The sequence below is a fragment of the Pezoporus flaviventris genome, unplaced genomic scaffold (genome assembly GCF_033815535.1).
Source record: "Pezoporus flaviventris isolate CSIRO_AGI_PZ_B2104156 unplaced genomic scaffold, CSIRO_AGI_Pfla_v1 ptg000253l, whole genome shotgun sequence".
NCBI lineage: Eukaryota > Metazoa > Chordata > Aves > Psittaciformes > Psittacidae > Pezoporus > Pezoporus flaviventris.
Genome location: NW_026892800.1, coordinates 213,578 through 241,351, shown reverse-complemented (window position 1 = coordinate 241,351; position 27,774 = coordinate 213,578). Strand labels below are relative to the sequence as shown.

Genomic DNA, 27,774 nt, shown 5'->3' with positions numbered 1-27,774 from the left:
GCCCCTGGGTGCCTCGCGGTTGCCGGGCAACGGGCTCCTGCCGCCGCTTGCGGCCCTGCCCCAGGGCCCGCGGCCCGGGCGGTCCCGCACGGCAGCGGGGGGAAGCGGCGCTGAGGGTGACCGAGAGCGGGCCCCGCCGCGGCCAAGGGCGGGTACAAAGGTGCGGTTTTATCGACTCCGAGCTGCGCCAGGGGCCTGGGTGCGGCCCTCAGGGAGAGCCGGGCACGGGTCGCGGCTCGAGTGTGAGCGCCGAGATGTGCTTTCCTGCCCAGGGAAGGCTGAGGTAGGCACGGTAAAAACGGTACATTGAAATAAACGTTACATCCCACAGGATGAAGAAGGTCCCACAAAACGTCCTGTTACACTGTGTGTTTATGAAATAGATACACGTACTTAGTGTTTGGGTCATGGAACCATAGATCAGGCTGGGTTGGAAGGGACCTTTGGAGGTCATCTAGGGCCATCCTCAGCTCCACTGCTCAGAGCCCAGTCCACCCTGATCCTGAATGTGCCCAGGGGTGAAATGGTGACACGTATATTGAGTTGCTCTCCATACTCATGTTCTTCATATATTTACCTTTTAAAGAAGTATTTTACAGTAGGAAAAAGGAACTAAAATAGAGGAAATAGAATCGTAGAATAGTTAGGGTAGGAAAGGACCTTAAGATCATCCAGTTCCAACCCCCCTGCCATGGGCAGGGACACCTCACACTGAACCATCTCACCCAAGGCTCTGTCCAACCTGGCCTTGAACACTGCCAGGGATGGAGCATTCACAGCCTCCCTGGGCAACCCACTCCAGTGCCTCACCACCCTCACAGGAAAGAACTTCTTCCTTAGATCCAATCTAAACTTCCCCTGTTTCAGTTTGAACCCATCACCCCTTGTCCTATCACTACAGTCCCTGATGAAGAGTCCCTCCTAGATTCCTTGGCTTGTCTTGACTTGTTCTGTCCTCGGGGTGGCCTTGGGGATCATCAAATCATAACATCACAGAATGGTTTGAATGGAAAGGACCTCAAAGATCACCTAATTCTAACCTCCTACCATGGGCTTTGGGCAATCTGGTCCAGTGGAAGTCGCACTGACCCGCCATGGCTGCTGTTTGAGGGCTGCCTTTGCTGCCTTCTGCTCAGAGAGCTGGCAGGGGCTCCATGGTGGCCTGGCACCACAGGTGATCCCTTTGGGATTGTTGCATGGGAGGGCTCCTGGCAGATTCAGGGTTTGTCCTCTGGGAGCTGCAGGGGGGGTGTTACCCTCGCTGTGTGCAACTCCCCTGCAAGCGGAGACAGCGCTGGGAATCCTGGGGTTATGACTGCACAAAATAGGGTCCGTGGTCTGAGGAGTGCAGACTTCAGGGGGGAAATACTCACAAATCCAACATCACTCAGGCAGTTTACAGCAAATCCCTCTGATCCTTCCCCAAGACACCATCCCATAACCGTCATGTAAACTGTCTCCGAAAACCTATGAAATGCTGTAAAAATACCCCACCTCCATTGTGGAGCTATTGTGAAAACACCCTGAAGAGACTAAACCCACTGCCAAGGAGCTATCAACAGTAAGCCCAGATCCCCACAAAGGAGTCATTGGAAATAGGACCATAAAAAATTGAGAGATCGTTGGACAAATCCCTTCAAAAGGCCCCCAGGAGAATGCTTCCAAAAATCACACAAAGGATTTTTAATACGGGATGGTTTTGTGGGATTTTTGCTTGAGTTTTCTTTTCATAATCCTTTTAATGGGGTGTTCATGGCTATGATTTGACAGTACAGATAGCTTCCGAAATGGCTTCTATGTGGTGTTATTTGGGACATTTTTAGAATCACCAAGATGTTTACAACCAATCCATAGGGACTGGCTCTAGGGCAGCTTCACACCTGCCTTATGATCTTCACACTTGTTTTGTCAGTGGTGCCCTATGGCATTTTCTAGCTGTCCCTTCGATGGGATCATAGACATTTGATGAATTGCTTTGGTGGGACCTTAGATCTCTATGTTTTCAGAATTGCCTTTGACTGCAGTTTCGGACGTGCTGGATCTGCTCAGGGAAGTTCAGGACTTCCTCCAGCTTTCAGAGGAGCCACAGAATTGCTCCTGGGCTGGCGCTTTCAATGGATTTTCAAACTCTACCTGGCTCTGTCCCTTAGGTGAGGTCTTTGAGTCAACTTCAAATGACTTCTGGATAGAAAGGTTCCAGAGTCGGGGAGTGTCTTCAGGACCATTGTAAGAAATGTCTCAGAAGTAGTCTAAGAACACTTTAAAAAGCATCCCATGATATCTCATGCTTATCTTCAAAACGACCTATCTCTAGGGTTTGGTTTAGATATTTGTTGGATATGATCTGCTGGGTGCTTTCAGAATGGTCCAGGAGGAACCCATGTGTGAATGAGTGCAGCATCTTCTGCAGACACTGATAAGGGGGATACATTGGTAAGTGAATGGTACGCTCAGAAGGATGTGATACAGTGGTAGCCATAAAGATGTGATACAGTGGTAGCCATAAAGGTTTGATACAGTGATAGCCATAAAGATGTGATACAGTGATAGCCATAAAGGTGTGATACAGTGATAGCCATAAAAATGTGATACAGTGATAGCCATAAAGGTGTGATACAGTGATAGCCATAAAGATGTGATACAGTGATAGCCATAAAGCTGCAGTGAGATGTGTTACTTCGGAAGTACCCACATACCACGCGAGGGCAGAGTAGCTCCAAGTCTGCTCCAGCAGCTCTATAAAGAGAGGATCTGCACAGGACCAGTGTTGCAGGAACTCTGTGAACTGTGTGCATGCGTGTGTGTGTGTGTGTGAGGCAGTGGCTGAAGAGACCCCTGGTATTTCTTCTGAAGCAGCCACGCAGGAGCTCATGGTCCCTCTTAGCTTGCCAGACACGCAGGCAGGGCAATATGTGAGTATTGGCATGTTGTGTCCATTCTGAGGTTTCTCAGCACTTTATCCAGTCTGGATCTGAAATGCCAAAGAAGGTGTCACTGTTTTGAGATGTGTGAGAATCCTGTGTCCCTGACCTGTTCCCCGAGGCTGAATTCCCAGGTATCGGTGCTCAAAGGTCTGCACACCATGAGGGAGTGGTGATCCCCCAACAGCCCCAAGCATAGAATCCTAAAATGATTTAGGTTGGAAGGACCTTAAGGCTCATCCAGTTCCAACCCCCTGCCACAGGCAGAGGCACCTTGCACTGGAGCAGGTTGCTCCAAGCCCCTGTGTCCAACCTGGCCTGGAACACTTAGTTTGGCAGCACGTGTGGGCACAGGATCTGGAAGTGGGTCTGGTGCCCAGGGCTTGCTGTGGTGCTCTTGTCACCCACTGAGGAGCTGACCTGCTGGCTGCCATAGCATCCCCTGGAGTTGCTGCCACTGGAAACAGTCTCTTTTCACCTTTTGCCACACATTTAACCCCTGTTTCTGTTTCATAACCCATGTTACCTGACTTTGCTCCCAATGGATGTACCTTAGGGAGCATGTACCCACATCCGCACGTGTGAGTCAATTCTCAGAGACAATCCTAAGTCTGGTGGTTGGGCACTGAGGGGAGAGCATACCCTTGATGGCCTGTGAGGAGGTGACTGTCAGACCCAATGTGTCTTTGTGCTTCTCCCTGTCTTTTGCCTTCGTCTTTATAGAGTGGGTTTTCACCCAGATCAAGACCTTCAGTTTCACAGCCAACTTTCACAAGTTACCTCTTCCCTAGAATACCATGACACTTGTGTAACCTGTACTCTTTCTCTTACATGCCCTTTGCTGGGGTAGTGCCAGACTCAGGACTCTACATGGGACTAGTAATGAGCATGATGGTGCATCTAAAAGGCTCAAACAAGAGCCCCAGAGTGGGAGTAGTGCCAGAACATCCCCAGCTTGCTCAGTGCTCCTTGGAGAGCTCTGGTTCATGCTGCCCAGGAGGTCTCTGTCCCCAGATAGCAGGACACACAGGGAAACATTAGATCCTGCAGCTGTGGGGAGCGTTTTGATCCCCTTCCCCTGCAACTGAGTTTCATTCTTCTGGTTAGTACTGGTTAGCCAGCCCGATGAGGACCCCCAGCGAGGTTGATGCAGCGATGCCGTGATTTTGTGAGGCTTCGGACAGGGATTTCATAGGTCAGAAGATGAGGGGAAAAAAGCAGAAAGAGCCTCACTGTAAGGTCTAATGATCATTTCATTTCTGATGAAAGTGCTGGGCAGGCCAGGCAGGGGAGGTGTTTGAGCTGTGGGTTATGTATAAGGAAGAGCTGGTTGGAGGCGTTTGATGGCAGCTTTGGCTGCTGGAGTCATGGCTTGGTGGATCTGAGAGAAGTGAGGAATGCGAGCAGCAGAGTAACAGTTCTGCCACCAGGACTTGGGCATATTGAGGACTTCAGTGGGATTGCAATGGAGGCTGCCTTCCTGGGGAAAGCTGCCCAGGAAAGCTGCTGGATCTTCAAGGATGACCTCTCCAAACAGAAGAAAAGCCCAGCCTGATCTGCAGAAGTCAAGCGAGCATGGCAGGAGGCCAGCGTGGATTGAACAGGGAACTCATGACTAAGCTCAAATGAAAACCCTCAGTGCACAGAAAGTGAAAGCGGGGCTGGGCTGCCCAGAAGGAACATAGAAACATCCCAGGGGTGAAGTCAGGAAACTGCCCACTGCAAATGGGTTGGTGTCCTGGTGACAAAGGTTTCACTAGCGTGGCCTCCCTCATCTCTGTGCCTTGTGGCAGAGTTCGGTTGAGAAAGGTACATCAGAAGAAGGTAAAATTCCACTTTGTTTAGGGGAACTGGCTATTCATGACCCTGAGATCAGACAGGACGCACCTGAGGGCGCTGAGGGGGCTGGACTGATGTCATTTCAAGGCTATTCTACACTGTATTTGAAAATGGTTTACATGGTCTACATGTCTTTGACATGGTTTAGTGTGAGGTGTCCCTGCCCATGGCAGGGGGGTTGGAACTGGATGATCTTAAGGGCCTTTCCAACCCAAACCATTCTATGATTCTTAAACTCTTGGCAGCTGGGGAAGGTTCCTGATGGTTGCCATGAAAGACAAAGTCACACCCGTCCTCAAAAAGGTAAAAAAGGAAGATCCAGGAGATGCCAGGCTTGCCAGTCTCACCTCAGTCCCTGGGGAAGTTTCGGGGCAGATCCTCCTCAAAACCATGTCCAAGGATGTGAAAGTACACAAAGGACAAGAAGGTCATTGGGAACAGTCAGTGTGGTTTTCCTAAAGGTAAATCTTACCAATTACCTTCTGCAGTGAGATGAGTGGCTCTGTGGATGGGGAGGATCAGTGGGTGCTGTGTCCCCTGACTTCTGCAAGGTTTCTAGCAGTGTTTTGCATGCACGCTTGTGAAGATGTTGCTGCCATGAAGGTCAACCACAGACTGGGCTGCATTAGTAAAAGCGCAGCTAGCATGTGGAGGGAAGTGTTTATTCATCTCTGTTTGGGACTTAGGAAGTCACAGCTGCATTTTGAGGTCCCCAGCATAAGAAAGATATAGACATATTGGAGAGTCCAGATGTGGTGGTTGGGGACTAAAGCACATGAGGAGGGGGTGATAGAGATGGGTTTCAGCTTGGTCGAGAGAAGATGAAGGGGAGATCTTGCTGTTTGCAGCTACCTAATGTGTAGCTATGTCAGGTGTGCACATTGGAAAGGCAGGAGCCTGTGGACACAAACTGCAGCAAGGGAAATTCTGTTTTGGAATTTCATCCCATTTGCATGGTGCAGCTTTGGGATGGGTACCAGGGAGCTGATGGGTTCCTCATCCTTGATGGGCTTCAGCACTTAACAGGACAAGGTGCTGAGCAACCTGATCTTGCTTTGGGGGTAGTCCTGCTTTGTGTAAAGAGTTAGACTAGAGCCTTCCAGAGGGCTGCTCTGACCAAAATTGGTTTAGGTTCCTTTCATCTCCCTGCATTCAGGGCTTGTTCTAGTTTAATCTAAACATCCTGGTGAAGACATGAAAGTGCAGCATTTATGTTCCAGTTTTATGTGCTATGTGATAGGGGTTTTTTATACTGAAGTTTTCTCTGGCTAGAAAGTCTCCAGGATCTTGTGGCCAGGTTGGTCGCTGTTATAACAGATCTGGGCTAATAAAAATGATTTCAGAATTAGAACTTGACATTGAGCTCTCCTGCTTGGTGGCGGTGTGTTTGCTGACATATCTCCAGGTTCTGTTTACAGTCTTTTTTGTATAGCGGGCCAAAACCTTTCTGTAGCCCACCAGCAGCAGGTGAAACTTCCTGTAGTGTGTTTTGCAGCTCGGGATGCTGTTTCTAAACCAGCCTGTGCTTTGATGGTAGATAACAAGAGGATGAATCTCATCCAGCTCAGTACCTTTTTTCCACCCTGTTTCTCACTGAGCTCTAACCTCGGGGAGGGTCTGGTTTTGGTTGTCTCCTTTAAGAGATTTTCACTGGAGCAGAGCTGACATGTGAAAAGGGCATTTTCAGTCTGGAAGGTGAATTGCGTTTCACCCTGTGGTGTGCACATGGTGAGACAGCTGTAATTTCTGCCTTCCTTCTAAGCATGTGGGAGGCATTAAGAGGTGAGGGTTGGTTGCCTGTACACTGGGGGCGAGGGTTTAGCATCCGTTACTTGTGATCTGGAACACAGACCCTATGAGGTTTGCTTCCCAAGCACCTCTTCCTATGCTGTGCCTGGGGGTCCTATGGCTTTGCTCCGTGCCTCCCTCTCCCAATACTGACTGCTGAAGGTGTCTGTATCTGACAGGTCGTACCTGAAGGTCCGTATCTGACCCAGCGTCTCACTTTTGTGTTCTTTGAAGTCTGGGTTGTTTTATTTCTCGGAATACTTCCCAGAATATTTCTGCTTCCCAGCAGGACGCTTCCCAGCATAGCAATGGCAAAGTGTAGTGGCCAGAGGAATCGGAACCAACTGTTACCGTTCCAACCGTGTGCAAGCTGTCTGTGCCTACACCAGCCAGCATCCCCTTCCTGGGGTCTGTGATGGAAGGAAGAGGTGTGTGGGGATTTAGGGCTGGGACAGAGTCTATATGGACAAATGTTGGATCTGGATGGCAGGGGAAAGATCCCAGCAGGAATTACAGCTAACAAAATATCCACAGACAAAAGGTTGAGATTAAACACCTTGGTTTTGCTTCCAGGAGCTCAAAGCAGCAAACTCTTGTGTGAATGAGATAACCTTGAAGTTCCTAATCAGGCATTACACAGTAATCGTTCTTGGGGCATGTTTGGAAGAGATTGTCTGAAAAGGTGAGTGTGGTTTTGTGTCGCTGGATAGTAGGGAAAAAGGATTAACCCTTTGCCAGCTCATATAACCTGGAACTGCTGCTGTCAGACCTGACCTGGGGGCTGTCTTAGTCTCAGGGATGGTCTTGCATTCTCCAAAATACCTGTTTTTTGTTGGCCTCTGAGGTGGCCAGTACCAAATAGTGCAATACCATACAGAGCTTCTCATCAGTTGCATTCCCATGGCCATGGCAATGCTGCCATCCCAAGCATTCTGAATCATGGCCCAGGCTTCCAGAAAGAATAACATTGGTGGAAAAACCAATGAGATTGAAAAAACAACCCTGCAGGGTTCTCGCCTCATTGGCTTTGTTTCAGAGGAGTTGTACATCTACATCCAGGAGGGCTGGACAAGTGAAACATTGACATCTGAGTGCCTACAGACTGCCTCTACATTGTCCTGGTGGACAATGCTTCCGGGTCCCTCAGGGCCAAAAGCCTCCCCGACACATGCTGTCTCTTCCCTTCAGGGTGTCCTGACAGTGCCTTGCTGACGTCCAGGGGAAACTTCAAAGGTGCCCAGCCCTGACAATGGCTTCCAGAGCAGCTCCACAAGCCAAGTACCCAGAAGGTCTCTGCCTGGAATACACCACAACAGCCAGAATATAACCCGTAAAGCCTTGTCCTCCCCTTCAACATATCCCACCAGCTGGTGCTCACTCAGGCTGCTGCAGGCAGCACCACTGAAGTTTGCCACCATCAGCTCTGGTGTGTCAGCAGGGACCCAGGACCACCCTCTCCCTGGGGGGAAATGCTGACCCACTCTATCACACTGGCAGAACTCGCTGCATTGGGACTTACAGCACAGCTCCACTTATTTCCTAGGGAAATGGAAGCAAATAGCTTAGTGTTTTAATGGTCTGAGCATGAGAACTGATTTGGAGCATCTGCAGGATATCGGAAGTCTGGATCAGGATTCAGCTATCGCAACGGGGCATGGTTTTCATCGTTTCCACCTGAACTGCATAGCAAAGCTTTGGATTTTGTCACTAAATTTGGGTTCTGATCCTCTTCTCTAACCTTTGGATCTCATTCCTCTGATTTCCTGCTGACCTCTCAAGTTTTTCTTCTTGAAACAAAACTGCAGGGCTCGTGAGCAGAGAAGGGGAGCAGAGCTTGGCTCTGGGTGGGGATTCTGCCTTCACATGGGAGACCCTGTTATAGGATGTCCTCAAACTGTTATCATCAGACTGTCCTGCTCATGAGCCCTGAACAGCAGATCACAGGGTGCAACCAGGTGGGTCTGGTCCATGGGGTCTGGAAAGGGACGCAGGTGATGTACTTCTGCTGCATAAAGGTGGGTGTTTTGGCTCTTCCCTCTGAAGAAGAGGGGTGTGGAGGATGATGCCAGCTCATGGGGACACACACAATTCCCCAGTCCTCCCTTAAGCCATACAAACAACATCCAAGCCCCAGCAGCCCAGCTTGGCTTGAGAGGCAGGCAGCCGGTTGCTGAATGAACCAACAAGGTGCTTTCCACACGCAAGAGGACAGAAGCCAGCCACTGGTCAGCAATGGGGCTCATTTATTGTCTCACAAGAATGGATGACATACAGCTGCAGTAATGTCAGCAGGACCAAAGCTTTGTGTGTGTAGGGCTTGAGCTCTGATCTCCGGGCTCCCTGTTGCGTTGGGTGGCAGTAGGAAGGTTTGTGATGGAGAGGGTGGATCTGGGAGATCCCTGAGCTGCAGGGAGCAGATTTGAGACTGTTCCCAGTGACTGGTGTCCTCCTGATGCCATCATCCCACAAGGCTGATTTCTGTTCCCTCCTCCTACATGAGCTGCCCTTAAAATAGGGGAGGGCAAATGCAGCCCCCAAATGGCTATTCTGCATGGGGAGAAGAGCCAACAGCCTCTTCCAGGAGTGAGGTTTGGGGCCAGACCCCAGTTTCACTGGGTGTGACCAGGAGCCTCGTGACTACAGACAGGAGTGCTGCAGCACATGAAGGTGAAGGGAGCGATGAAGCTGGATGCACCGTGTCAAGGTGCTGCTGAGTGACCTCAGGCAAAGCACATGGGTTTCTCCAGGGAGGTGTTTGGATTTGGCTGCCTTGAAGTTCAGAGACCCCTTGTTTGTCAGACACTGTGGGTCAGATTGAAGGAGGGGCTGAGCATTCCCAGCTCCTGCTATCAGCTGAAAGTGGGGGTCCTGCCCAACCTGTGAGGCTCTCAGTGGATGAAGCAGAGCCTCCCAAAACAGGGGCGGTCCAAACCTCAGGTGCACACACTGCTTTTAACCCACTTCTGCTCTTCCAGTCGGTGGTGTGGGGCAGATGCAAGCCCATTTCCAGGGGTTTGTGGGGCCTGCAGAGAACCCTGGAGAACAAGGTCCCTATGGGTAGCCACATCATTGCAGTTGGCCGTTTCCATGTGTTTCTGCCACAGAACAATGGCTTTTGCTAAGGCATCTCTGCCTTGAGAAGACGTGCTTGGCTTTGCTGCAGGCTCCTCCTGGCTTGTGATGCAGCTGGATGATGATGAGGATCTCCCTGACCTATCTCCTGAACTGGTGCGACTCGCTCCCAGCCAGTCCCTAGCAGGAGAAGCACTCATGCAGGGGTTTATCTCCTCCCATGACCAGCCCCGAGTATCTGGAGCTCAGTCAGAGCCCTCCCAGGCGAGTGGCAGCTGGCAGAGAGGTGCCTGTTGTCCAGGCAGACACGATGGGGGCGAGGGTAGATGGGTTGTACTGGTGCTTTACATGGAGCAGCCTGCTGTCACCTTGCTGGCCACCCGGTGCTGGGGCTGGCCCTCAGTGTGTGGTGTGGGGCTGTTGGGCATGGCTAATCAGAGGAGGTTTATAAGTGAGACACGTAGGGTGGTGTGGGAGGGGAGGGGAAGAAGGTTATCCGGAGGCTGCTGCCGGCTGGTTCTCTGCTCTCCGAAGTGATCAGCACCTCACTGTCATTGAGGCAGGGACAATGCTCAGAAAAGCCTCTCTCCTTCCCCCTGGTGCCCACCCTTTGCTGGCAGGGGACGAGCGTCATGGAGGGGAAGCTGAAGCTGTCAAGGATGGGGTGCACTCCCAGGGAATCGGGCGTCTCGAATATGTGGTCGATGTCGGAGAAGCTCACCAGAGCCTGCGTGGAGTCATAGGAGCTTTTATCCATGTCATCGACCCCGCAGGACTCGGGGTAGCTCCCCTTGTCCTGGCCCTTCCGCCTCAGCAGGCGGAGGTCATCTCTGAAGTGGGGGTTGAAGAGCACGTAGAGCAATGGGTTGAGGCAGGCGGGCAGGGGCAGGACCACGAGGAGGATGGATTTGATGACCTCTGGGGTGACGAGGAAGAGGTTGAGTGTGGAGGAGAAGGTGAGGAAGGCTACTGGGCAGTAGAGGAGGCAGTTGGTGAAGATCAGCCAGGCCACATGCTTGACCATGGCACAGTCCCAGACAGCGCTGAACTCCCCCTTCAGCAGGTTGCAGTAGAGTCGGATGTAGGTGCCTGTGATAGTCAGGAAGCAGAGCATGTTTGTCATCACCAAGGCCACAGTGAAGCCCAGGGTGGCTGGTTTCCCATCTGGAATGGGATATGGGAGGCAGAGAGGAGATGCTCCATATTCCCCAATGGAGAAGAGAGGGAGAACGGCAGCCACAGAGGACAGCAACAGGCAGCAAAAAGCAGCAGCCTTGACCTTGCCTAAGGAGGGTGACTTTCCATAGCCCCGCACGCAGGAGACTGAGATGCTGCACTGCACGGCAGCCAGCGCCAGCAGGAAGATGGCAGCCTCGGAGGCAAACACGGACAGGAACCCTGTCACCCTGCAGCCCGCTCCCGTCTCCCATCTGGCACCATAGTTGGCAAAGTGGCCGTAGGTCAGGGCGTCGACGAGAGCCAGCACGCTGCAGTAAATGCCGGTCAGCATGTTGGCTCCGGCGATGGAGCCGATGATGAACTTGACTGGAGACAGGTAGCTGGAAGAGGCAAAGACAGCCAGGATGACCAGCCCGTTGCAGAGCACTGAGACCAGGACGATGACCCAGACTCCCAGGCGGATGATCCAGCTCTCGAACAAGTGATCGCAAGGCTTGAAGGGACCTGGAAGAAAGCAGACCCCAAAGTTATACCCAGGATATTCCCCTTCACAAGTTTTAAGCAGCAGAGATCAAAAGAAATGAGAGGAAACTGAGTGATCTTGCTTGTGAGGACACCACTGAGCTGCAAATGGGCACCAAATCCAAAAGCAGTTCCTGGTGTCCCAGCCAGCCTGTGCTTGCTGGCATGGTTCTGATGGAAGTAAGGAGACAGTGGCACCTCCCTCCTCTCCCTTTCTCAGGAAACAGAGTAAAATACCCCTGCAGTCTGCAGTGCTGCAAGTAGGATCAGGAGATGAAGGACAAGGTCTTGTCATGCAGTATTATGGGCTGGCTGGGACAAAGCAAAGTCTCGGTCTTGCAAGGGAACGGGAACTTCTTGAAAGCATGAGTCTGAGTGCGGGCAGGGTGGTGGATGGAGGAGCTGGATACCTCAGATTCCTGATCAGGAATCACCTGATCAGACCTTGTCCTCCCCTCATAGGAGGGCAGCTACAGCTGGGTTGGGAGAAGGAAGCTCCTCACTTGTCCCCAGTTTGGCCAGAGCCCAACCATTCCGGCTTCTGATCTGCACGTCTGAGGCATGGGAAGGGTTGTGGGACCTTGGGGACTTAGAGAAGCTCAAAGGCTGTGTTCAAAGGGTTGCCCTGGCTGCTCACCTGGGCTTGGAGTGCACTGAATAGTGGGGTGCAGCTTGGATTCCTCAAGGTCCAGCTGGAGGTCGTCTGTATCTAGGTCATCTGGGGAGAAAATGAGAATCATTGCTCAGAGAATGAGCAGGGCCATCAGGGCTAGCTGGGCTAGAAGCTTTTCCCACTGCCTGTCCTCAACACAGACCTTCCCAAATGATTCCCAGCTCTCCTGTTCACAGTAGCTGCTGGTGTCTGGTTTGACCCCTGCAGTCATTGCTGTAGAGGGAGAGGCTCTTGTAGATGTTGGTGGGTTGCAGTGTGGGCAGCCCCTCTGTTTTGAGGTCACTCCCAACATCTGAAGTGGAAGAGCCACAGATCCCAGTGCTTTGTGACTGCAGATCCCTCCTCCCAGCATGCTTTATTAAACATAAAGAAATACTCCAGCCTATGTGGTTACAGAAAACAAAGCCTTCAAATGCATCTTCTAAATGGAAGCTTTCTGGGCAGGCTTTGTCCAACGTTGGTTCATCCTCAATGACATTGGAGCTTTGTTCAAAGAGAGCTGTTAGCTTCTACTTGCAGCACAAAGTCTTCATCAGCAACAACCACCAAAGAGCTCAGAAGCAAAGAGACAAGAGAACCCAACATCTATTGCTTTATTTTATGTCCTACAATTTCTTGGGAATGTGATGCACTGTCTTGCATTTTCTTAAAGGCAGGCTGATTGCCCCTGCCTGCAGACTTCATACCCATGGGGTTTATGCACCCACACTGTGCTGCCCCCATTGCCCATCCTTGCTGGGCCCACATCTCCATCACGAGGACACCCTGAGCCAGGCGTGGGCTCACTGAGGATCAGGCAGAGTCTCGCTGGCTGAAGGAGAAGCTGCTGGAAGAGAATGGCTCTGGGTTTTTTGTGTTTTGGTGGCCCTTAGGGGAAGGTCATCACCAAGGAGAATGGCATCCTCTCAATCAAATCCAAGGCATGCTTTTCTGCTCTGTTCCTGGCTCCTCTTTTTACACTGCCACTGATTCACAGTGCTGAGATGTGGTGAGGACAGCTGCTGTGCTGCTGCACCATCCCCACCCATGGCACCAGCACGGCCTGCTGCTCCCAAGGGAGATCTTTGGAGGCTTTCCTGCAAGTGGGAAGAAGGGGAAAGGGACGTGGGGTTTTGCTTCTTGCAGCCCAATATCCAGGGACCTGGGTCTGTGGCCGTGGGATGAATTCTCCATGGGATGATATGGGCTGATGCTGGTGTCCACGTGCAGGAAGGCGAGTTTCCACAGTGCTGAGGATATAACTCACCCAAGAGGGATTTAGTTGCCTGATCTGTTTAGAAATGGGGTCCCTCATGAGGTCTACTCCCTGTCTGTATTTGGGAATAAGACTGGGATCATCAGGTTGAAGAACGATGACAAACAACGTGTTCTCTTTAGTGCCTCCTGACAAGCATTGTGGCTTCCTCAGCTTCAGGGAGCTTTGGGGGAAAAAAAGCCATTTTCAAAGTGTGTCTGTGTAAGAGTTGAAATCTTTCTGCTGCTTTGGAGCCTGGCAAGAAAACACTCACAGTGGGATGGGAAAATGTTTCGTCCTTGTATTTTATAGCCTTATAAATCTCCAGTGCCTTTTTCACCCAGAGCGCAGGGGCTGTGGTGTGCAGTCACAATGCTCAAATCAATGCAGAGGCTTGCACTTTCTGCCCAACCCTGCCCATGGTAACGTTAAATCCTAACCTGCCCCCATCCCTTTTCTCTTCAAAGGGCTGGAATGCACAAAGGCTGGTTTGAAGTGGGGGTTAGACCTTTGCATGGAATGAAGGAGTGATCTTTTGTTTTGCCTCAGCTTTTGAGCTAGCTGGGAATTGCAAAGCAATCCTTGGCCAGCGCAGAGGGGTTCAAGGCAGAAAATGTACCTCTCTCTGCTGGAAATCAGTGCTTCCCCTAGCCTGGGAGTTGTAGAGAAAAGCAAAGGGCTGCGGGGATGTAGCAGCGCAGGCTTCATTCCCTGTTAGGTAGCCCTTATTTATTTGAATTTAGCTAATGTGCTTCCACTTATCTGAGGCCTCATGGAACAAAAGTGCTTTGCTTGTAGTGTCCTTTGCATGGAGAACGGTTCCCAGCTGCCTTACTAACACTGATGTGGAATGAAGAGGAGAACAAAAACCACCCGGCTGGATGCTTCTTCCCCTTTGCTGGTGTCTGCCATAGCCAGGGCAGTCCCCACGTGTGGTTGGCAGATAAGTGCTCTCTCCTTCACAGTTAGGGCATAGGTGGCTGCAAGGGGCCTCGGCAGGTGATTTTGGGAAGCTTGAGTGGTCTTGAATGGCAGAAGTAGTCTTAGAATGGTCTAAGGACCCCTCAGTAATGCTGAATGGTTGTAAATGCTAATGAGTCTGCTTTAGAACCTAGTGGAGGTGCTGGGCTGGGTAAAGCAGTGTGCCTTTATCAAGGACAGCCATACAAGTGTGTTCTCTTCTCACTTTCTAGGGCTTCATTCCATTATTGCAAACACATGTTTGTAAGTAAATACATCCCTTTCTATCCTCGAACTAGTGGTCCTGAAGTGGGGTGTGATGGAAGTGGCCTGTGGCAATAGTACCACTTGCTCTTTCCCTGCCCTCCCTGTTTGGGGAGGGTAGCAGGAGCGAGCTGCCGGATGCCCTGTGTGACAGCCCCAAAGCCATCTTCGGGGTCCTGCCCAGCCGCACGGGACAGGCTTAGGGCAGGGGTGAATCTGTGAAATGCCACCAATTATAATGCAAAGAGGCATCTCCTGAGCACCAAAAGTTTTGAAAATGGGACCTTGAATATCTGTTGTGACAAGGGGACAGGAATGTGCCAACCACACTGCTTTGGGCCTGGGGTGGCTCTCGGTTGGATGTGACCAGACACACTTGGGTGGTGTCTGGGGGTTCCCAGGTACCCAGGACTATGGCAGGATGGGAAGCAGTAGAGCTGGTCCCAGAGTCCATGGCTGGGCACCATGTGGCTGGAGTCAGCCAGTCCTTTGGTGCTGGATGGGTGCTGGGTGCAGGCAGGCAGCACTGCCTGGCTGCTGGAGCAGGGCTGGGTCACTGGGGACCCATTTCTCATCCCTACCCAGCTGCCTGGGACAAGTGGCCTTTCACCACCCAGCCGTGAGGTTCTGCAGGCTTGTTTGTAAAGGGCTCCCCAGTCCCTTGCTGGAATCACTATGCAAGGCTGAGAGGACACGGCTGTCTGGAAGCGTGCCCCATCCCTCTCACAAGTTCTCCCACAGCATCCAAGCACCCTGATGGGCCTGGCTGTACACTGCGGGGATGGAGCTCCGAGGTATTTTCTCTTAATGAGACCAATGTATCTCTTGCATGGAAGGAATGTTTGAGAGCTTTTTTCCTCTTTAATGAGGGTGTGTTACAAGATTCATGTAACGCAGCTAAATACTGCTGGTGGCCATCAGAAAAGGAAGCACTGGGGACAGAAATAAAGCAACAATCGATTAAATAAAATAGCAGTATCACAAAACCCTCATTGTGAAGAGTAGACCATGCATTACCGAGTGGTAAGGAGACTATCTGCAAAAGCTGCACATAGTAAAGAAGGATTTTCTTGAGCATTTTGCATTTGTACCTCTGTGGTTTGGTATTTCAAGGCAGAATGAGTGCTTTAACATCTGAAAATATGAGCCTTTACAAGCTGCTAATAGTCTCATCTGGCACATCTTGGAATCAGTCAGCATTCCCCTCTGGTCATAGTATCTTGTGAACACACATATAATCCATGAGGCTGAGACTGGCCTGGGGGCCTGGCAGCCTACGGTAGGTCTTGGTCTGTCAACAGAGCTGGGAGAGACTGTCTTTTGAGACAGCAAATGCTTTGGTACCTAGCAAGAGCAGGATCACATCCTAGCCCACACCACGGTTCTGCCCATGGGTTGATCACCGTTCAGCCCAGGTTACTTACAGTGGTTATCAGCATGACCTGGAAACAATTCCACGGTCCTCTTGTGGGGATCCTCCTCCTCAGGGCTCATGTCTTCCGTCTCCCATTGGCTGGACATCTTGAAGAAGCTGCTGCAGCTTCCATAGGCACAGCACTGGTAGGCGTAAGGTACCTCGAGAACTCTGTAAGAGGGGGAAAGCAGAACTTTGAGGTGCATCACCTCCATGGCCTCGCTCTCCATTGCTGTGCTCTTTGTGCTTGACTGCCATATTTAACCAAAACAAGTCTATCAGGTGATGGTTACATCGGAGCAGGACTTTGCCCTGGTGAAGGACTCCGTGTAGGACAGAATGTGGGCCCAAGTCACGCCACGGTGTCTCTGCACTGCCCGCTTTTGGTGCTGAAGACACTGTCGGTCAATAGGATGTTATCAAACAACAGGTTTGGAAACTGCACTGAAGTTCCTGGATGTTCCTAAAAACCTTCCTGCAGTTCTCCCTAGACTGAAATAGCCTCTTTTTCCTCCGCCCTCTGGCAATGCACCATCTGCATGTGCACCCTTCAGTGCTGACCCCAAAGCCGTTTTTTGCTGGGCATCCTTTCTTTGGCTTAAAGTGAGAAGCTTCCCAAGAGCTCAAGGGAGTGCAAGGTCCTCCTTTGCTTGGTGCTGAGGGTCAGAGAGGCACCTCCAAGCTCCAGTTCCAGGACCACAGCTCACCCCTGCCAGCTCAAACAGGGCAATCTCAGGTCTCTTGAGTGGAGCAAGTTATTTTCATGTCTGATTTCTGCTCGGGAGTCGAATTGTCAGTTAATTACAGCGTGTGTTTCAAGGTTCATTAAACAGCAGCTGAACATCAGCTGGATGAATACCAGCCTATCAGTCAGCAGCTGCGTGCTCTTCAAAGGCTGCACACTCCTGCTTCGTTGCTGGGAGTCAGGCAGACTGCTGATGGAGGCAAAGGAACCTCAGGTTTTCCAGACAATTACGGTCCCCTGACGAGATCAGTGAATGTGGTGAAACTTTATAGCCTAAAAATACACTTTGTTTAAGTTCCCAAACATATCTGGCCGAGCCCTGGGAGGCTAGGGAAACTCTGTATACAAGCTGCCTTCCTGTTATAAGCTCCCAATTAAATCCTATTATTGCAAGGTGATGGCGAAGTACAGAATCTCCCAGGATGGCTGAGGACTGTTCTCAGATCATCCCTCCAGACATATGCCCAAGAATAGGTCTATTTAATGGCAGTACCCCAAAGATAAGGATATTGTTATCCTTAAGAGAAGGTTATTTGGTCCGTCACGTGCCATGACTCATTAACCACTCCTGCACACTCAGCTTTTCTGGTACCAATCCAAATCAGTTCCACAGATGTCAATGGAATTAAGTTTAGAGGAGGAACAGTTGAGGAAATGCTCAACTTGACCCACTGGGCACAAGGGACTGCTATCTTGGGTGTGGAAAGCCCTCCAGAAGCTTCTGGGATCCCCTGCCATTTGGAAACCAGCTATGATAAGTCGAAGCCACCAGGAGAGAAAGCCCTGTGGACAGCACTGCTGAGGCAGACTGAAGTGAGAGATCCATGCTTTGCACCAGGCCTGAGCTCCTAAGCCCAGTGTTGGGGTGGCTGTGACCCCAGCAGTGGGTGTCTAAACTGGAGCAGCTCTACCCTTGGGAACCCGTACTGGATGAGTGGGAGCATCAGCTCATGCATCCTTGGCTCCAAGGGAGCTACCTGGGAGACCCAAGCAGAAGATGGCTTCACTTGAGGGGCATTTGAGTCATCTGGACCACGGGGGGCTCAGCCTGAGGGCAGATGACGTGCTGGAGACCCACCACTACGGGAGGGTCAGGGGAGCCAGAGCCTGCAGCGTGGCACTGCACTCCAAGCCTTCTGCAGCCCCATTTGGCTTGGTTTGACCCCTTCAGGCTCCTCATTAATCCATAGCAGACCAGGCGCGGCCACACAAACAGAGTTTACTGAAGGAAAGCTGGATGTCATTAGCTAGGACTGGCTTCTGGGAATGTTTTCCATTCAAGGGAGCCCTGAGCTGGGCCTGCTCCATGCTTTCCACTTGTGTGTGTGTTTGGGTGGGGGCCGATGGGCCCGGGAGCATCACCACTCTCCCATGGAAGACTTTAAAAGATGAGGCCCATTAGCAGCAGATGAAGCTCCCTCACCCTATTGGCCTGAAAGGATGGAGGAAAGCACGAGATAAACAAGGAAAGAAGGAGACTGATTGCTGTAAGCAAACACAGACTGTGCTGAGAGCCAGAAGTGAAAGAGCCAACACCACCACTACCTCATTTTGGGGAAGCTCTCCTTGGTGAAGGGCTCAGAGAGAGCAGGGTTGCCTTGGAGCTTCAGATGGGTCAGTCCACCCAAACCATCCAGAGGCAGCGTGACCAGCCGGTTATCAGTCAAGTCCCTGATGAAGGGAAAGCAGAGAAGGGAGATCACGGTCAGAGTTTTGGTGCTGGTTGTATCTCAGCCAAGCAGAGGCTTAGGGAGCCACACTGGATTACTCCCTCTAATGGGATGCTGAAATGGGACCTGGTGCTGCACGGGGACCAGGATCCGCTGGAGGTAAATGGATCCATACTGCAATCCCTGGGGAAAATGAGGGGCAGGGGCTAATGTTCACATTGAAAGCTCGGGATAGTATCTACCTCCTGTACAAATATCTCTCCCATGCATCTCTTCCCTCACAACTCCCCCCATAACAGGTCAGGTATGACTGCAGCTTCCAGCCCATTCAGTACCCAAGGACCTTAGTGAGGGGCCTGAGGACTGGGGCCCCCTCTAAGGCCAGCAAAGGTAGCCTGCAATACTCTTGCCAAAACGGTGTGTCCTGCTGATCTTTCATAAGGACATCTAAAGCAGGTTTGAAAGCATCAGAAAGTGAAGGTTTAAGTGTTCAGGGTGGCAGCATCTTGAAGATGCTTTTTCATTGTCCCCTTAATATCGGTAGGAAACCTTGGGATTTGGTCTGCCCATGTCAGTGCTGAGGCATGCACCTCAGCATTGCAGCCTTCTGGTATCTAAATGCCAGGTATCCTTGGGGATATCTGAGCTCCTCAGATACCTGCTCTCCATGGCCCACTGTGAAAGAAATATCGTAGAGTAGTTAGGGTTGGAAAGGACCTTAAGATCATCCAGTTCCAACCCCCTGCCGTGGGCAGGGGCACCTCACACTAAACCACGGCACCCAAGGCTCTGTCCAACCTGGCCTTGAACACCTCCAGGGATGGAGCATTGGTATCACTGCAACTTACAGCTTGGTGAGCGAGTGCAGGGTCACAAAGGCTTCAGGGTGAATAAACTGGATGTGATTCCAGCTCAGGTCTCTGCAAGGCAAGGACATAACAGTAAGAGGGGAGTAAAGCAGGGCAGTGAAGCTGCTGACACCTCCCCGGTAAAGGGGCTCGATGCGAGCAAATGTGGGGTCTGTAGCCTCTAGATCAGCAGCAAGCTCTGTCTCATTGCAGCTCCTTGGAAACAAATATGTTTGGGTCTTATATATGGGTGATTTCTAGCAAAGGGTACCAGGGTTTGCCTTGGAGGATCTCCTCCACTGAGACCAATGGGAAAGGTTCCTTTGGGTTAGTTTCTGTAAATCTGGGGTGCTATGCTAACACACTAAACCTCAGAGCAGTAGACAGGTTATGCTGTAGTGCCAGAGCATCCCTCATGGTTACAGTGCTGGGCTCCCAGGCACAGGCAGATCTGCTCAGGGACTGGGTGAAGGTGAACCGAGGTCATCTGGGAGTGTTTCCTGTCATAGACAGTTGGCTTGAGCACACTGAGGCTGCTCAATGAACTCTGCTTCCACCTGAGCCAGAGGGCTCAGCACCCTCTGTTACCAGCAGAGAAGAGCCAGTGGATCAAGAAGCCTCTTTATCTCCTAAGACTGACTACAGGAGAAGTCTGCTGTGTGTGTCTTCATCTTTCCTGCTCCAAAGGGAGCTGGAGATACCTGCCCAGGTGTGTGTGCGTGTGTGTGTGTGTGTCCCACTGCAAAAGGCTGAAACTGGGTGAGATGGATCCTTCCCATAGGGATGCAGGAAACACCCAGAGGCAAATGCTGGAGCTTGCATTCTCAGATGTACGTTTGTATGAGTGTGTGTGCCAGCAGCAGGCCCCTATTTCCATGCTTGTCTGTAGTGTTCCATGCGATACGTGAGTGCTCCTGTGCAGTTACTAACACAATGTGCACCTCTAGGAATGCTGGCCTGTTAAATGCTGCACCAGAGGCAGAAGCTTCCATGCAATTCAGTTCCTATCCTAAGAGAACAGTAAATAGAAACCATCAGCGTGTTGAGGGCTCTTCTCGCATGTACAGGGAGAATCATGCCCTGTGGAGCCTTGCTCGCTTCTCAGAGGTGCCAAGCATGTCAATGGGCTGTGTGCTGCAAGGTTCCTGTGTGTGTATGTTATGTGCACACTTGTGTGCACTTCATACATCTAACATACACTGCTGAGTTGTGGGGACACTGTCCCAAATCAAAGGGGGTGCTCTGCATGGGGGTCCCAGGAATGCACAGCCTAGGACTAGCGTGTGCAGGGAAAGGGATGCTCATGCACAAGTCCCTGCCATGTGTCCATGCCTGTGTGGGTATCTAGAGGTCAGTTGTCTGTAGTGTGTGCTGTGCATCATACGAGTTGCAGTGTGTAGCCTGGGCATGTGATGGGAAGCATCCCTGTGTGTGGGCAGTGAGGCTGGCAGGTGATGTGTTCTTTTACAGAGGGCTGTCTGCATGCAGAAGGGAAGTCAGAGGGAGCGTTTTTGCCCTGTGCTTTTGTAAAGGGAAGTGGAAGAGCTGGAGCTCACAAGTCCCCTTCTTCCATCAAAAAGTCCAGTTGCTCCCCTGCTGTACTTACATGGAGCGCAGGGCCATCAGCTGCACAAAGGTGTCTGCTCTGATCTCATGGATCCTGTTGTTCTGGAGACCACTGAAAAAGCAGAAGCCGGTCTGAGAAAGCAGCATTCACACTTGGTAGGGGTCATTGTCACCCCACAGCAGGCACTGTCCCAGTGGAAGCCACCATTTGAGCTTGGGAGATCTACTCTTATTTCAAGGGGTAAACAGGATGCTCAACAAAACAGCTTAAAGTGGGCAGCTCCAGTGGTCAGACGGCCTCTACTTTTGATGCCATGGCAGCACAGCAAAGTACTGTTGATGTGTAGTGGTTGAATGTGCCCCATTAGCTACAAAGCCATGCTGGTCCCCTACTCTGTTCCACCCTAAGCCTGCAGACTGCTTTTGAAGTGAAATTCAGTGCTGTCACGTTCTAGTTCTGATGCTGTGGCTGGGCCCCCTGAAAAGAACTGAGTTAATGAAGCTCCCGTGCACAGGGGATGTATTCGTATCCTGTATTTGCACAGGGACAAGGCTTGGAGCTCTGGTCTGCTTGCAGCCCACACAGTGAGTTCCAGCGCTCAGCTTCCCAAGCGCTTGGTGAAGGCTGAGGTTTGAGTGTGGGAACTGCCTCTCTCCCCATAAGATCCCTTCTCCCCAGTGTGGTGCACGGGGGCATCTCGTTACTCACAGCTCCTCCAGCCGCTGGCACCGGTGGAAACTGGGCAGGTCTTCGATGTGGTTGTGTGAGAGCTCCCTGCAGGGGAAGGACCAGCACAGCAGTGTGAAGAGATCAAACGGGAGCACCCCGATCCCTCCCTTGGGAAGCTGGAGAGGGGGTGACCCGACTTCCATTTTGCACAGATGTGGACAACAGTCATAGAATTATAGAATCATAGAATAGTTTGGGTTGGAAAGGACCTTAAGATCATCCAGTTCCAACCCCCCTGCCATGGGCAGGGACAACTCACACTAAACCATCTCACCCAAGGCTCCAACTTGGCCTTGAACACTGCCAGGGATGGAGCATTCACAACCTCCCTGGGCACCCCATTCCAGTGCCTCACCACCCTAACAGGAAAGAACTTCCTCCTTAGATCCAATCTAAACTCCCAATGTTTCAGTTTGAACCCATCACCCCTTATCCTGTCACTACAGTCCCTAAAGAAGAGTCCCTCCCCAGCAACAATAAGCCCCAGTGAGGGCGATCTCCACTCTGCACACACATGATGCTTGCTCTGAGTGTCTTTGTGCAAGGCAAGCACTGGTGCAAGCCTCATGCCCGTGTGGTAGCTCTTACAGCCCCCATGCAAGATCTCTGCAGCAGGTCTGCAGAGTGGGGTGAGGAGCAGAGGGCCAGAGATGTGGCATTAACAGCATCATCTGTGTTCAGTTGTGTCAACGTGGGGGAGAGCAGCGAGAACCACCTCTGTGGGGACAGAAGGCCAATGCATCTCAAAGGCAAGGGAGATGCAAACATGCACAAACGTTGCCCCGCGTACTGTCCTGATTCTGAACGCAATGCAGTTAATGTCAGCAAAACTAAGTGGGAAAGAAGAATGAAGAAAAACATGGGGTGTCCCGGTAAAGCTCTCCCACAAGGAGGGGCAGGCATGAGGAACAGACTCTGCTTTGCACTCAGATAACTTGCAACATAAACAGAGCACCTGGGACCCTACAGCCTGGCCCATTCCAAAGGCTACACTTTGGTGGCAAGATGGCCATTGAGTTGGTCCCAATGTCTAAAGATGAGAGATCTTCCCTGCAGGGACAGCTAGAGCCAAAATGCTGTGATCTGCAAGGTTCCAAACTGTGTTCTTTTATTTTTATGTTTTCCTCTTGTTCCCAATTTCTGTGATCAAGGATTCGTTCCTGTTGCTTTCCTGGAACAAACTTGTTTTCATTTTCAGCTTGCTTGTATAAAAACTGATGAGAGGCAAGCCTCCTGCTTGCCCTAAGGCTGCAAACTTGTATAAATCTGGCTCATGACTCATTTCCTGATGATTTCTCTGACTGCAGACAAAGTGGGATCTCGGGAACGAGGGCTGTGACTCCTGGAAAGGTGCAGGAGTCTTTCTGAGGTGGGGATTTCATCATGCACCCAGTTAAAGGAAAAAGTGCATCCCTCCACTCAGCATCGTTCCTTGTTTTGCCAAGCAGGTAGAGCCAAAGCAACTTAAAGACTCCAAGCAAAACCCTGATCTGCCCCGGCTGCACCATGTGAGTCCAGAGCATCACGCTGGGATGAAGCAAGCAAGCTTCATGTAACGCTCAAGGTAGTGCCTAAGAAAGTGGTGTTTTCTGCATGGAAAAGGTAACAGGAATAAGAACCCCAGGGTAGGCTTCCAAAGCTGGTCCCCTCCCTGAGCGAGACAAGAAGAAAGCTGGGTTTTCTGTTACTTACAGGACTCGGAGGCTGGGCAGCTGCTGGCACATCCCTCTGGGGAGCAGGTGGATGCCTGCCCGGGTCAAGGTCCTACAGGAGAGGAGGAGAGAGAAGAAATGATGTTACTGAGAGCCAGCACACGGAGTCTGTGACCCACAAGCCCAGCTGCTGGTCCCAGGTGATGGCAGGAGAGACAATATCAATGAAATACTGAGATAGAAATGAAACCCGCCTTGGAAACGGGCACTGCTGCTGGACCCAGTCAATATGGCTATAAGAAATTCTGGGATGTTGCCACATACAGAATTCACTGCTGTCCTTCACCACCTTGAGGTCAGGTGGCAGTGCCCTGTGTGGTGTGTTCTGCCATCCCAGTTCCCCATTGTCCAGACTGGTGATGTGCCTGGAGCCGCAGAAACCTGTGCATGGGGGATGGATAATGTGTCCCTATGTCCCCGAGGCAAAGCACAGCCAGATCATGCTCCTGGGGTGGGGTGCTCAGCTGTGCTCCCACACTGCGCACAGTGTGTGGATGAGTGCCCTAGAGAGGAGATCCATGGATGGCCAGAGACCCCATTTCCTCCAGCTCCTGCTCTGCTGGGTCTGGTGGTGTGAGGAAGAGACCAGAACAGTTGCAGAAGCCCCCAGCCTGGGTGGCAGATGGTTTCTGCCCTGCCAGTGCTGGTCCCAGGCTGGGCAGAGACGCTAGGTCTTGTCAGACCACCCTGAAGCCCTGCACTCAAAGGCTCTTTCCTTCACAGATGCAGAAGGGAAGGAAGAGAAAAAAATAACTCAAACAAGGATTGGAGCACACTCAACAGTAGCGAGAGAGCAACTCACGGAAAGGAAAGCTGCTTTCAGGAGCCACAGGGGTGAAACGAAGCAGAGAGGTGAGTAACCAGGGAGAGGCAGAGCTGAAGACAACCAGCTGCACAGCACTGTGAAAGTTGTCCTCGCTGAAACAGCCTGGACCGCCTTGATGGAGGAAGAGCACAAATAGCAGGGTAAAAGGGAGAGAGGTGCCACTCACAAAACTTCTAGGCTGGTGGTGCCCTTAAGGTCTGGGAATTCCCTGATGTCCGTCGCACCATTGAGTGACCTGCAGAGAAATGAGGGTGAAGTGAGCTGGCCAGGACCCAGAAGCAAGTGTAGCTGCCCAAGGTCCCAGACCCATCAGCAGTGGGGGCAAATCTGCTTCCTCACACCCAAGTGTGGTGATCAGAGGGCCAGATACAAAGGTCCCCCTCTCATCAGTGTTTCACTGCTGGCTGGGTGGTGGAGCAGATGTCTCACACAGTGCACATGCAGTGAGCTGGAGCTGGGCATTTCTGTTCACAGGGGCTTGACAAGCTCAGACCCTTCCCCAGACCACTGACATCCTTGGCATGATCCCTACACAAATTAAATAGAACCTCCCAAACAATGGGGGATGTAAAGCAGAGCATCCCACGCAAGACCCCTAAGCCTATGCATTTGGATCTAAAGAATGCATGGGCATTGGAAGGATTTATTTGCCTGAGTGTGGGAGGCTGTGTGAGGCTTATAAAGAGAGATTCTGAGGTTTCCTCTGCCTCAGTGTTTAGTGCTGTGCCACAAGGGGTTAGCTGAAAAGCCACCCAGTGCGGGCCAGCCTACATGGAGTGGTGGTGATCCTGGAGCAGCCTTAGGGCCAAACGTATGGAGGAAAGCACTGGCACCGCTACCTGCCCACTAAGATTATTTGTGCCGTGGTGTCAGTGCTAAAGGACACATGTTCCTCTGCTTCTCCACCTTGTGGGGGAAGGCAGACGCCTTCAGTGTCCTTGAATTTGAGCCGCTACACACCAGTGCAGGTTTTGCTTGAGCAGCATGTGACAGAAGTTGTGGCACTTGTGAGTGTGGTCTTTGCTGGTGCTGATGAAGCCATGGAGACCCTAAATGACTCCAGTGCCTGTCAGCTGTGGTGACAGGAGGAATGAAATGGTCCCTCCAAAATGCCCTTCTCAAAATGATTCTTCTTCAGCAGAAAACATCTGCAGTGTCCACTCCTTGGCTCATTGCCCTGGGGCTGGCCAGAAGAGTGGCACCATGGTCTTCTATTGGCACAAGGGCTCTAGGCAAGAGGAAGGGAGGAGACCTCGATGGTGTCGAGCTCACAGGGCTTGGGGCTTGGATGTGTTACCTCTCTGAGGACATGCTGATGAACTTACAGAGTGTGGAGCTTTGGCAAGTACTGGAAAGCAGACTGTCCAACAAACTGGATGGGATTGTCGTAAAAATGGCTGCAAAGAAAATGGGTAACTGGTCAGATTCTGCTGCGCGTGAAAAGATGCTATTACAGGTCAAGAGCCTTGGAGCACCCAGCATAGCAGCAGCTATTGACTGTCCTTGTTTTCCAGATAGCCTCAGGCTCTTCCACTAGCCTGTTTTGGCTGAACATTGGTAAAACTGAGGTCTTCTGCTAGCCTGAAAGGGCTCTTCGGTGTCCTGCTGAACCCAAAGATGCAAAGCCTTCCTTCAACCCTGCTCTAGTGCCGTAACGCTGTGATCACCACAACGATCTGGTGTCCCAGCTCCCCGACACATACAGATACTGCTGGAGCTGGCGAGCAGCTTTTCTAAACACAAGGAATAAACACAGGCAGATGTCAACCAGGGCTCTGCAAATCCTGTTACACACAGCAAGTTTCCATGCAGACCACCCATACATTGGTCCTTCATTGTTATCAGCCTGTGCTACAGCAAAGTTCAGCTGCGGAGAAAGGAGAACCCATGGCAAAAGTCCTGAGGCATAGCTGAGGAGGAGCTAATTTCAGCTTGCACTGGCCCATATATAACAGACTGCGGTCATGCTGATGACTGTCAGGAATCCCAACCAAACTTTGTCAGGAAATGCCCCTTTCTGGGGGATATAAGGATTTAGGAAACATGGTTTAATTATCTTACATTGTTTGGAGGAGAGGATTCCCAACAAATGCGTTCTCTGGAATAGCTTTGATGTTGTTGTTATGAAAACCGCTGTTGGGAGAAACAAATATCTCAATATTAATGAATGAGAAAGCCTTGGAGACACCTTGTTTCTTCAGCAATTTTAAAGTCTTCAAAACACATGGAAAATAGGATGTGTAGGCTCTGCTCCAGATGTAGCATCATCCCAGCAAGTGAACAAGGTCTGCCTTTGGGCAGGACAAAACCTTCATTATGCTCTATTTACTCAGTGTACAGCTTGGTGCTCTGTATGTAACTCACTGAACCCACCAAGAATACAGAGACCAAGACCAATACCTGCCCAAGAGCAAGGCCAGGCTCTGGGTGATGCCCAGGTTTAATCCCACATGGCTGTTGGAAATTTGCTTCTTAGTTAGTGGCAGGCATTTCAAAAGCCACCTCAAAGTGGGTTAAGGATCTTATTCTCATTTTGAATGTCCTAGTAATGCTGATTCCTGATGAGGGAAATTCCTGAGAATTCTTCCAGGAATAAAAAGATCAGATGGACTTTGAGACCTTCAGATGTGACGGGAGGATGAACAGCTCCAAACCTGATGGAGAGGTCTACTATTCACCTCCACCAGCCTGTTGCAGAGGTTGATGGTGGTGATGAGAGCTGATGGAAATTGAAGGGCCAAACTACTTCTAAGTGCATGTCAGAGAGGGCTGGAAAAGCCAAAAGAAAGCCTTGGATCGAGTGCTCTCCTCTGGTCAGAGCACACGCGATGCTTTTGAAGAGGAATAAATAGGAAATCTCACAGCTCCTGCAGTCGTCCCAGTGTCCTGATGGCCCCAGGGAATTCCAGCAGCTCATTGTAGTTCAGGTCCCTGAAAGACAGGGAAAGGAAACCATTCATTAATGTTGCTGTAGGAACTCAACCGAGTGTATCTGTGCTTTGAAGGAATGGAAACTTGGTTGTTCAGCGTGGGAGCCAGGTTTTTCCTACTGTGCTGATCCAGCCGGTGCCTGGAAACAAAATCTCACACATCTCTGCAGCAGGAATATTCCCTGCTAGGAGCACAGGGAGGCGAGGGCCTGTCCAAGCCATGGTTGGACTCTTTCTCCCCAAGTCCCTCCTTGCCCATTGCTGTGCTGTTGCTTCATGTCTTCAGAGTGGCCCATGCCCACTTCCAGGACCTCAGCCCATGGGCTTTGCTTTGAGTCATTTTCCTGCTTTTCCAGGCCAAAATGGGGCTTTATGAAGGACAAGAAAGACAGGTGAGGATTCAGCTTTGTGGGCCCCGTGAAAGGGCTTCTCTGGGTACCCTTGCCCTGCAGTGCAGAGCGGACATGGGACCATTCCCTTGGTGTTTGTCCTGGGGATGCCAGATCTCCCTGTCACTGGGACATGCTGTGACTGGCACCAGTGAGAAGAGCAGGCTATGGGAAGGCCTAGGTCTTCTTTTGACGGTTGGGGTGAACCCTGCAATGGAAACCATAAGCTAAAGGTGGAAGAAGTGTACAAGAGGTATTGACACTGCTGAGCATTAAGTTTAATTTGCAGTATAATAAATTAAACAAAATATGGTATGTTGGTCATCATGACAAGCCTGGCATTCATTTGCTCTGACCTGGCAACCAGAAGAGACATTTGAGCCTGAATGAAACTTCATGAGCTGCATTTGTTCTCCAAGGATGGGCTGGTACCTCTGGAAAAGGGTTTATGTGAGCTATGGGGCACTGCTGGCAGCATGGGAGGAGCAGTCC

At 51.1% G+C, this 27,774-nt stretch overlaps 1 protein-coding gene across 1 annotated transcript in view; it reads right to left on the bottom strand.

Moving 5' to 3' along the window:
• Positions 1 to 9,146: 9,146 nt before the first annotated feature.
• Positions 9,147 to 27,774, bottom strand: part of LGR6 (leucine rich repeat containing G protein-coupled receptor 6) — a 109,397-nt gene continuing 90,769 nt past the window's right edge. The window contains exons 7-18 of the mRNA XM_061442810.1: positions 26,826 to 26,894; positions 26,025 to 26,096; positions 25,289 to 25,360; positions 24,130 to 24,198; positions 23,118 to 23,189; positions 21,405 to 21,470; positions 20,736 to 20,807; positions 19,130 to 19,201; positions 18,157 to 18,282; positions 15,877 to 16,037; positions 11,959 to 12,039; positions 9,147 to 11,303 (exon numbers count right to left, since the gene is read on the bottom strand). Coding sequence (XP_061298794.1) covers positions 10,066 to 11,303; positions 11,959 to 12,039; positions 15,877 to 16,037; positions 18,157 to 18,282; positions 19,130 to 19,201; positions 20,736 to 20,807; positions 21,405 to 21,470; positions 23,118 to 23,189; positions 24,130 to 24,198; positions 25,289 to 25,360; positions 26,025 to 26,096; positions 26,826 to 26,894 — 2,170 coding nt within the window. The 3' untranslated portion in view covers positions 9,147 to 10,065. The remainder of the gene's footprint in view (positions 11,304 to 11,958; positions 12,040 to 15,876; positions 16,038 to 18,156; positions 18,283 to 19,129; positions 19,202 to 20,735; positions 20,808 to 21,404; positions 21,471 to 23,117; positions 23,190 to 24,129; positions 24,199 to 25,288; positions 25,361 to 26,024; positions 26,097 to 26,825; positions 26,895 to 27,774) is intronic.